This window comes from Mustela nigripes, unplaced genomic scaffold (assembly GCF_022355385.1).
Source record: "Mustela nigripes isolate SB6536 unplaced genomic scaffold, MUSNIG.SB6536 HiC_scaffold_148, whole genome shotgun sequence".
Classification (NCBI taxonomy): domain Eukaryota; kingdom Metazoa; phylum Chordata; class Mammalia; order Carnivora; family Mustelidae; genus Mustela; species Mustela nigripes.
The window spans coordinates 9,370,866-9,381,223 of record NW_026739562.1 but is presented as its reverse complement, the minus strand read 5'-3'; the positions used below and the strand labels follow the sequence as shown (position 1 = coordinate 9,381,223).

Sequence of the window (10,358 nt, the reverse complement as noted above, 5' to 3'; positions counted from 1 at the left end):
GATTTTTTCCAGCTGATAAGAATTTACAAAAGCATAAAGACCCACTATTTTAGGGCGCCTGGGTGGTTCAGTCCGTTAAGCGGCTGCCTTCGGCTGAGGTCATGATCCCAGATCCGGACCCAGTCCCGCATCGCGCTCCTTGCTCAGTGGAGAGCCTGCTTCTCCCTCTCCCTCTGCTTGCTTGTGCTGTCAAATAAATCAATAAAATCTTAGGGCAGAGGAGGGAGAGGAGGAAGCAGGCTCCCCACTGAGCAGAGAGCCCGATGCGGGTATCGATCCCAGCACCCTGGGACCATGACCCGAGCCAAAGGCAGTGGCTTAACCCACTGAGCCACCCAGGCACCCCTAAATCAGTAAAATCTTAAAAACAAAACAAAAAAACACTATTTTATTTAGTGTTCAACGTCATACCCAAAGTAAGCCACAATAATCAGGACGAAAGTCTAGAAAGGTCCTGAAATGCAGCACAGCTTCCCAAAAGCTAAAACAAAACAAAACAGCCAACAGCAAGCCCAGACCAGGGACAAGATGGAGGACAAGGGGATAAAGAAAAGACTCCGCACAAGACGCATGGGTGGAGTCCGACGTAATGGAAAGTCATTCTAATTCAGGCCCTTCCGCGCTATTGGCCTGACACTGACTCTTTTTCCTTTTCCATTGGCTCCTGGCTCCTTCGATGGATCAAAACAGCCAATCGCCCAGCATCGTGGATAAAGCCCGCCCTTCCTCTCTGAGGGGAGAAGCCAGAGGAGCCTAGAGGACCCAAGGCGCTTGCGCGGGCGCGCGCTCCGCCGGTTAAAAGCAGATTCTTTCAGGGGGCGGTGTCGCGGTGTATGAATATTGATTACGCAGCGCCGCGCCGAGCGCCCGCCCCTCTCGGCTGGCCTACGCTCGCGGCTCGCGCTCGGGCTCGCGATGGGGAAGAAGTCCCGGGCGGTACCCGGCCGCAGGCCCATCCTGCAGCTCTCTCCGCCGGGGCCCCGAAGCAACACGCCGGGCAGGGATCCGGAGCCGGAGCCCGACACGGAGCCGGACTCGACGGTGGCGGCGCCCAGCCAGCCAGCTCCGGCGGCGCCACCGCCGCCGCCGCCGCCGACAACGACGACCACGGTGACTGCTGCTGCTGCTGCCGCCGCGGCCCCGGACGACTCGCCTTCAGAAAGTAAAGGTGCGCGAGGGGCCCCGACACTTAGGTGGGGAGTCCGAAACTCGAGCTCGGGGCTTGCGGCCTACGGCGAGGGCCGTGGGAGGAGGAGAAATCCAGGCCGGGGTGGGGGGGCTTCCTGCACCTCCGAGGCCTGCTGCGTGGGGCCCCAGGGGAGGACCGCTGAGGGCCCCGGGGCCGCGCAAGGGGCCCGTGGGGCCGTGCGCGCTCGCCCGGCTGCCCGAGAGGCGCCATCTCTGGTGCGGGGCTCGGCCTGGCATCCCGAGTGTCCTCGATGTGCAGTCTCGGTTTTGCACAACTTACGACGGATATTTGTGAAAAGTACGAGCTTCTCGTCCGAGGCCTCGTGACCGGGAACCTGGCCTTCCGACCCACGTCATGCGTTTTTCCCTTCGTTTTTGTCAAAACCGAGAGGGACCCTCTAGAAGGCAGCACACCCATTTTATTGTAGCCCCTTTCACTTCCTTTAGAAGTGAAACTGGTGCGTTCCCCAGTACTTGTTTGTTCCCACAATGGCCCTTGGATTAAGAGGAACTGCGGCGCTGCTGCGGGAGCCGGATGCCGGAGAAGCCGCGACCGTTTCGGGCGCTAAAAAATCACGTTGGGTAGTTCCTGCGCTGTGCGGGGCGGGGTGGGGGGCTGGGTAGCTAGAGCTGTGTTGCTGTAAAGGCCCGGTGGTAGCCCGGAGATTTATTGGGTATGTATTTTTTAGACGTTTACATTATTTCAGATGCATTTCAGGTACCATAATCATATTCTTAATGTTAAAGTGACGTGGAAGAGGCCAGTTATGCTTGTTTATCGTCTCCCGATTATTTGGGTCAGTGATGAGTTTAACACACCCTGTTTTCAGATTGCTGAAATAGAGACTGGGAAGGTCAAATCGAAGATTGTTTGGTCATCTGTAGTGTTTTCTCTGGTCCATTGGCACACTGGTTTTCTTTTGTTCTTTTTTTAAAAAATCCAGATGAGCAGGAAGTGGTGGTGGAGGTTCCCAGAGTTCCGAATCCTCCCAAACCAGTCATGACCACCAGACCTACAGCCGTTAAAGCAACAGGTACAATTTTTTTTTTTTTTTCATGTTTTCTACAAGGTCTTTCTTTCCTTAAGATCAAATTGGGTTTGTATATATTTTGTTGAATGCTTCAGTGTCGCAAATTTACTGTTCTCCCATAAATGGAAATTTAAAATTTTTGAAAATGAAAGTAAAATTTTTCTGCGGGCTTGCTGGTATATACACATTAATCAAAGCAAAATTTGTTGTTGCTTTTTCTCTGTACCCAAGATATTTTGCACTGCTTTTCTTCTAATGCTGTTTTGTAGTTTTCTGGCTCCCCTGCTAGCTTGGTGTTCTTCAGAGATCTCAGGAATGTCTTTCATTCGGTGCATTTCTTTTCCAGCACAGTGCTTTGAGGGTACCTAGTGAATACTTTTGGAGCTGAAAATTGCCCTTATTAAATATTTTTTTTTTTAGCATTAAGGAATATTCGGATATACAGGAAATGCCAAGACTGTTCGTTTTCTCCATTCTTTATATGTCTTGAAAGATCAAAATACGTTTTGTACTAAACATCTAATAATTTTATTCTTTTAAGTTTGGAGGTTTCTGTATGCTATATAAATACACCTGAAATAATAGATGCTTGTTCCTCTCTCCTTCTATTTGCCACTTCAAAAAAAAAAGTTGTTAAAATGTTTTTATAATACAGTAGAGCAAGCATGTCTAATACTTTTATGCAGAAGAACATTAGGGTAATATGCATATGAAATTCTCTAAGGAAAAATTCAGAGTAGCCTCTTAAATTAGATCAATAGATGACTATGATGCTTTTAGCCTATTGATAATAGTTTCTGTGACCAAAAGAATTAAAACTGTTCAAATGTTATAGTTACTAGAAATAAGACACAGTTAACTGTTTGAAACTTACAAGCAAGGTATACACCTAAGAAATAATTTTCCACCTAATGTGGATTGATTTGCAAATGGTGCTTATGGAGGTTTGAACAGTCAGCATCCCTCTCAAAAAAAAAAAAAAGACTGCTGGGACTATGGCTCTGAAGAATGTCCTTGCTTCCTCTGGTTTTATGTAGAAACAACATCTCAGTAGTGGTCTGGAGTAGGTCCCATGAGGTTTTGTTTATTTATTTATTTATTTTTAAATTAAGTAATTTTACATAGTACTTAGAACTTTTTTCAGTGTTATTCTAAATTCATGCCTGTTCCTTATCAGTGATGAACTAAATTTCATGTGATTAGAACTTAAATGCATTTCACAACTTGCTTTTATCTTGCTTTTATTCCTTTAGCATTACTTTCTGTCCCCTTAGCATTATTTCGTGTAATCTTATAATGATCTGATTAATCATGAATTAGTACTGCATCAGGTACTGTGCTGTAATTTGCTTTACGAGTCCCCTGAGAGCATTTGAGTTGTTCACAGCTTTATTTACTTAATAAAGCTGTAGAATCTTTGTGTGAAAAAATTTTGAATTGGGGGTTATACTCTGAAAAATGGGACTATGTAGCTGAAAGAAACTTGAAGAGTTTTGTGGGTCTTGGTATATGTAACCACATTATTCTTAAGAAATAATTTATGTTGTCTCTACAGTATTAAGTATGCCTATTTCCCCAATATATTGGGTTTAATCATTTTCATTTATTTTCCTGTTTAATAGTCATTGTGTTATTAGCTTGAAAGAGGTTTGATGTGTGTACTGTGAAAAGCTCTGAGGTAAAAAAGGAATAGGTGGGGCCTTGGCTAAACCTCTTGCCTGTGAGACCAACATTGAGTCTGGGGAACTACCTACCCCTGCTTAGGAAATTTTGTAATAAAAATTCCATGCAACTCATCTGGTTGGAACCTTTTACCAAAGGATGTAGAATTAAGGCTAATGATCTAGATGATTATATATAAAATTTTTCTGTAGGAAGTATTTATAACCCCCCCCATCACCCAAAAACTCAGTGCTGAATACTAAAGTGCAGATTCTTTTCATACACAAAGGCTTCTTTTCCTATTACTAACCTTACTGGGCTATTACCTCTTATCAGAAAATCAGGAAAGTTGACGAACATGCCACAAAATGATGAGAAATAAAATACTTGGTAATTGGAAAATGGAGAACTGTCAGATGTCCACTTAAAAATCTTCCTAATAAGTTTTAAATATTTTAGAGATTGGTATTTAGTACAAGAACTTATATACTAAAAATAATGAAGGCAAGATATATATGACTAAAGGAATGAATGTGAACTATGATAAAAGGAATTTTTATTTTTAGGTGATTTCATGAATTCATTTATGGAATTATGGTAAAACTGTTTTACTTCCTGATGAGTCTGTTCATTTACCAAATATTTATTGAGAACATAGAATGTTGCCAGGTACGGGGAAATTTTATCTTACTAATAGCTGAAGAGTTTAGCTGGTGTTTAACATTTAATGTACTTATAATGAAATGATCTATAAAAAGAATATATATGCTTGTTTAATTGTAACAGAGTGGCCACAGGTAGGACAAAAGGAAATGGTGTACATAGCAGCATCGCAGAGGCCATACCTGATACGTCTTGAGTTTGAGGAAGACATTGGTGATTAGTTGCTGGGTTTTTGTTGTATGCTTTGATTCTAGCACTTAGAATTCCATTATTATTTGTTGCTTCTTGTTTGAGGAAAAATCACCAAAGAAAGATTTTTAGTTTAAAAATCTTTGTTTCATCTACTAAACCCTAATTGGCTTGCTTGTTTGGGATGGACCCATAAAGCAACAAATTCTAAACTCAAGATTTACCATGTGCTATTTTGACAGCGTATGAGGTTGAATGTGTATTTTGAGAAGGATATCAAGCAGCTATGTGAATGATTTTATTAGCTCTAAGCATAATGTAATTTAAATCTCTCTGTGGTAGTTCAGTGATGATTTATTTTGAGGTTGTGGTCTAATCTGTAAACTCTGAAGAACCATGTCATATTTTTTTCTTGAGTACTTCTTGGGGCATCCTGGCATTGTTATTAACACTGTTTACCATTTTGCTTCTAGGAGGTCTGTGCTTACTTGGTGCATATGCTGACAGTGATGATGATGAGAGTGACGTTTCCGAAAAATCAGCACAGTCTAAAGAGGCAAATGGAAACCAGTCAGCTGATATTGATAGTACACTGGCCAACTTCCTAGCGGTTAGTGGTGCTTTTGTTTGGGTTTTTAATTATTGAAGCCACTTTGGGACCTGGATCTCAAGTGATTAGCCTACTTTTTTGTCACACTCAATGTTTCCTACTCCCTTCTTTTCCCTTTCCATCTCTCTTCCTTGATCCCTTCACACTGTTCTTTTCTCTTCTCTTTCTGTAAAGGTTGTAAGGAGGAGAAGAACAGAGAATTACAGGGTTTGAGGAACTTATGTAGTTGGGAGATGAGAGTTTTGATTCGAGAAGCTGAAAACTGTATAGAACTTTTTTTTAAAAGATTTTTTTTTTTTTTTTTAAAGATTTTATTTACTCACTTGACAGAGACCACAAGTAGGCAGAGAGGCAGAGAGAGGGGAAAGCAGGCTCCCCGCTGAGCAGAGAGCCCGATGTGGGGCTCGATCCCAGGACCCTGAGATCATGACCCAAGCTGAAGGCAGAGGCTTAACCCACTGAGCCACCCAGGCGCCCCTTTTTAAGAGATATTATTTATTTATTTGACACTGAGAGACAGTAGGAGAGGGAACACAGGCAGGGGGGTGGACTTCCTACTGAGCAGGGAGCCCAGCTCAGAGCTCAGTCCCAGGACCCTGGGATTATGACCTGAGCCAAAGGCAGATGCTTAACGACTGAGCCACCCAGGTGCCCCCTAGAATTTTTTTGTAGTGGTTGTCATTTCTTCAGTTTTCTGGTTTTGAGGTTCTTAATGCATTTGTTAATGTTTTCATTCTAAAGGAGATTGATGCTATAACAGCTCCTCAGCCTGCAGCTCCTGTAGGAGCTTCTGCTCCACCTCCAACTCCACCTCGACCAGAGCCAAAGGAATCAGCAACATCTGCGCTTTCTTCTACTACTTCAAATGGAACAGACTCAGCTCAGACTGCAGGGTGGCAATATGATACTCAGTGTTCACTAGCAGAAGGTAAGTGTGATCCTTTGGGTTTTTTTTTTGTTTGTTTTTGATCCTTTTATTTTACTTATTTTTTTAATTTTTTAAAAGATTTTATTTATTTGACAAGAGAGCAAGAGAGTGGACACAGCAGGGAGAGTGGGAGAGGGAGAAGCAGGCTTCCTGCAGAGCAAGGAGCCCAACATAGGATCAGGGATCAGGACCTGAGCTGAAGGCAAATACTTAATGGCTGAGCCACCTGGGTGCCCCTATTTTTTATTTTTAAAATATTTGTCAATGAGAAAGTATAAGCAGGCAAAGGCAGAGGGAGAAGCAGGCTCCCTGCTCAGCAAGGAGCCTAATGCAGGACTCAGTCCCAGGACCCTGGGATCATGACCCAAGCCGAAGGCAGCCGCCTGACTGACTGAGCCTCCCAGGCATCCCTGATCCTTTGATTTTTAAAGAAATCTAAAGTGCAATTTTTTTTTTTTTAAGATTTTTTTTTATTTATCCATTTGACAGAGAGAGATCACAAGTAGGCAGAGAGGCAGGCAGAGAGAGAGAGGAGGAAGCAGGCTCCCTGCTGAGCAGAGAGCCCGACGCGGGACTCGATCCCAGTACCCTGAGATCATGACCTGAGCCAAAGGCAGCGGCTTAACCCACTGAGCCACCCAGGCGCCCTAAAGTGCAATTTTTAAAGGTGTTCTAGGCATTGACATTGCAAAAGATGAAAACCCCTATGCTTTAGCCCCAGACTTTAGGATTCTGGTCTTTTAGGTTCATTGTTTGTTTGTTTGTTTTTAAAGCAATGGGTGTGTGTGTGTGTTTAAGATTTTAATTTATTTATTTGACAGATCACAAGTAGAGAAGCGGGCATGGGGGTTTGGGGAAGCAGGCTCCCTGCAGAGCAGGACCCTGATGTGGTGCTTGATCTCAGGACCCTGAGATCATGACCTGAGCCGAAGGCAAAGGCTTAGCCCACTGAGCCACCCAGGCACCCCTAAATACACTGTTTATTTTTATTTATTTATTTTTTAAAAGATTTTATTTATTTATTTGACAGAGAGAGATCACAAGTAGGCAGAAAGGCAGGCAGAGACCTGAGCCAAAGGCAGAGGCTTTAACCCACTGAGCCACTTAGGTGCCCCTAAATACACTGTTTAGAAGATGATAAGGAGGACTGTTTTCTCTGATAGTTACTAAGATAATAATTGTATATATACATATGTGTGTGTATATATATGTATTTTTTTAAGTTTTTATTTAAAAACTTAAAAGGCACACCAAGAGAGGGAACAGAAGCAGTGGGAGTGGGAGAGGGAGAAGCAGGTTTCCCGCTGAGCAGAGAAAGGGGCACCTGTGTGGCTCAGTGGGTTAAAGCCTCTGCCTTTGGCTCAGGTCATGATCCCAGGGTCCTGGGATCGAGCCCCACATCGGGCTCTCTGCTCGGCAGGGGGCCTGCTTCCTCCTCTCTGCCCCCTCTCTGCCTGTGTCTCTGCCTACTGGTGATCTCTGTCTGTCAAATAAATAAATAAAATCTTTAAAAAAAAAAAGAATTGTGAAGAAATTTGTGTGTGTGGTTTTTTTTTTTTTTAAGTTTTAAATTTTAATTCCTGTATAACTAATATAGTGTTTATTAGTTTCAGGATAATAATTATTTAGTAATTCTTTTTTTTTCCCCCCTTAATTAACAGTTTTATCCATTACTCTGTGCCTATCATGATGAGTGCACTGCTTAATCCCCATTAAGTATTTAACCTCTCTCCACTCCCACTTCCCTTCTGGTAATCATAAGTTTGTTCTCTATAATTAAAAGAATCTGTTTCTTGGTTTATTTCTCTCTCTCTCTCTCTCTTTTTTTTTTTTTTAAACCCCGTTGCTCATTTGTTTTGTTTCTTAAATTCCACATGAGTGAAATCATATGTTATTTGTCTTTCTCTGACTTACTGACTTTGCTTAGCATTATACTCTCCAGCTCTGTGTTGGGAAATGGCAATATTTCATTCATTTTTATGGCTGTGTAATATTCCATCGTGTATATATACCATCTTTATTTATTGATGGATACTTGGGCTGTTTCCATAATTTGGCTATTATAAATAATGCTATAAACATAGAGGTGCATATTATCCTTTTGAAATAATGTTTTTGTGTGTTTTGAATAAATATCCAGTAGTGTGATTACTAAATCATAGGGTAGCTCTATTTTTAATTTTTTGAGGAACTTCCTTACTGTTTTCCACAGTGGCTGCACCAGTTTACATTCCTACCACTAGTGTAAGAGGGTTCTTTTTTCTCCACATTCTCACGAACACCTATTCCTTATTTTTTTTTTTTAAGATTTTATTTATTTATTTGACAGAGAGAGATTACAAGTAGGCAGAGAGATAGGCATAGAGAGAGGGGGAAGCAGGCTCCCTGCCGAGCAGAGAGCCCGATGCAGGGCTTGATCCCAGGACCCTGAGATCATGACCCGAGCCAAGGCAGAGGCTTAACCCGCTGAGCCATCCAGGCGCCCCACTTCTGCCCGTTTTTAATTGGATTATTTGGTTTTTAGGTGTTGAGTTATGCAAGTTTTTTAATATATTTGGGTACTAACCCTTTATCGAATATGTCATTTGCAAATACCTTCCCCCACTCAGTAGGTTTTTTAGTTTTGTTGATTAGAAATTTGTGTTTTAAAATTTGTTTTATTTTCTTTTAGTTGGAATTGAGATGGGAGATTGGCAAGAAGTCTGGGATGAGAACACAGGATGCTATTATTATTGGAATACACAAACAAATGAAGTGACTTGGGAATTACCCCAGTATCTTGCTACCCAGGTACAGGGAATACAACATTACCAACCCAGGTAAGAATAGACTTGAAAAAGAAATTACCTAAGAAGGAAGTTAGAGTTTTATCTTTTGTTGATAATATTTGCCTTCTGTTTCTCTTGATAAAAGTATATAAATGTGTGTGTATGTGTGAGTATACCTATATTTTGTTTGTTTTTAGTTCTGTAACAGGTGCTGAAGCTAATTTTGTGGTTAATACGGACGTGTATACTAAGGAGAAAAACGTTTCTGTTTCCAGTAGTAAAAGTGGACCAGTCGTAGCCAAGCGAGAAGTTAAAAAGGTCAGTTTCACGACTTACTTGCTTATTTCAAATCTAAAAAACTTGAATTATTTTTGCACAGGTATAGACATTTTCTGTTATTATTTTACAACCAGATGTGAAAATAAATAAATGCTGATTCTTAAGGCTTTATTTAATGTTTATATTTAATATGTAGCATTTATAACAATTGTCGAATTTAGTGGTTCTTTTGGAACTTTAGGGTACTGCCGAGGCTCATTGTGAAGGATGGGGGAGCAGCAGTCAGGGCTTCAGATCTCCTTCTCCACTGCAGAATAGCTCTATTTTGGGAACCCCACATAAGTTTTTTGTTTTTAAAGATAAGCTGCCTTAAAAATTAAAATCTATTATTAGTAAAATGAGCATTTTTATAGCTTCGTAAGAAAAGTAAGATATATTCTGTAGTTTGTGTGTGTCTGTGTGTGTGTGTGTGTTGAATTTTAATTTATCTTGAATTTTAAATGATTAATTTAAATGGGGAGTATGGTAAGTATTTTCATGGGATCCTTAACTAACTCAAGTTAAGTAGAGGATGCAGCTCTTGCTCAGGGTTGTGAGTTCAAACTCCATGTTGGGTATGGAGCCTCCTTAAAAATAAACACACACACAAATACACACATACTTTTAGAATAATTTGGTCTTTATAATAGGAGGTACATAGACTAAATATTACTCCAATGAAGGAAATGGGCACTTTAAGTTAAATCATACATTTCATTTTAGAATTATTTTACTTTCCTCTAAATCACCTTTCTAGTGTGCCTCTGAAGTTATGTCATTATACAGAAGGGTGGAGATATCCAGTTATATGTTGAGGTGACAAAACTTTTTCTTTTTTTTTTTTTTTTTTTTTTTAAAGATTTTATTTATTTATTTGACAGAGAGAAATCACAAGTAGACAGAGAGGGAGGCGGAGAGAGAGAGAGGGAAGCAGGCTCCCTGCTGAGCAGAGAGCCCGATGTGGGACTCGATCCCAGCACTCTGAGATCATGACCTGAGCC

General features: G+C 41.3%; 1 protein-coding gene across 1 annotated transcript in view; it reads left to right on the top strand.

The window, feature by feature from the left end:
• Nucleotides 1-809: 809 nt before the first annotated feature.
• LOC132008512 (formin-binding protein 4) overlaps nt 810-10,358 on the top strand; it is a 41,039-nt gene continuing 31,490 nt past the window's right edge. The window contains exons 1-6 of the mRNA XM_059387150.1: nt 810-1,168; nt 2,133-2,222; nt 5,207-5,343; nt 6,085-6,271; nt 8,943-9,090; nt 9,237-9,357. Of these exons, the coding sequence (XP_059243133.1) occupies nt 916-1,168; nt 2,133-2,222; nt 5,207-5,343; nt 6,085-6,271; nt 8,943-9,090; nt 9,237-9,357 (936 nt within the window). The 5' untranslated portion in view covers nt 810-915. The remainder of the gene's footprint in view (nt 1,169-2,132; nt 2,223-5,206; nt 5,344-6,084; nt 6,272-8,942; nt 9,091-9,236; nt 9,358-10,358) is intronic.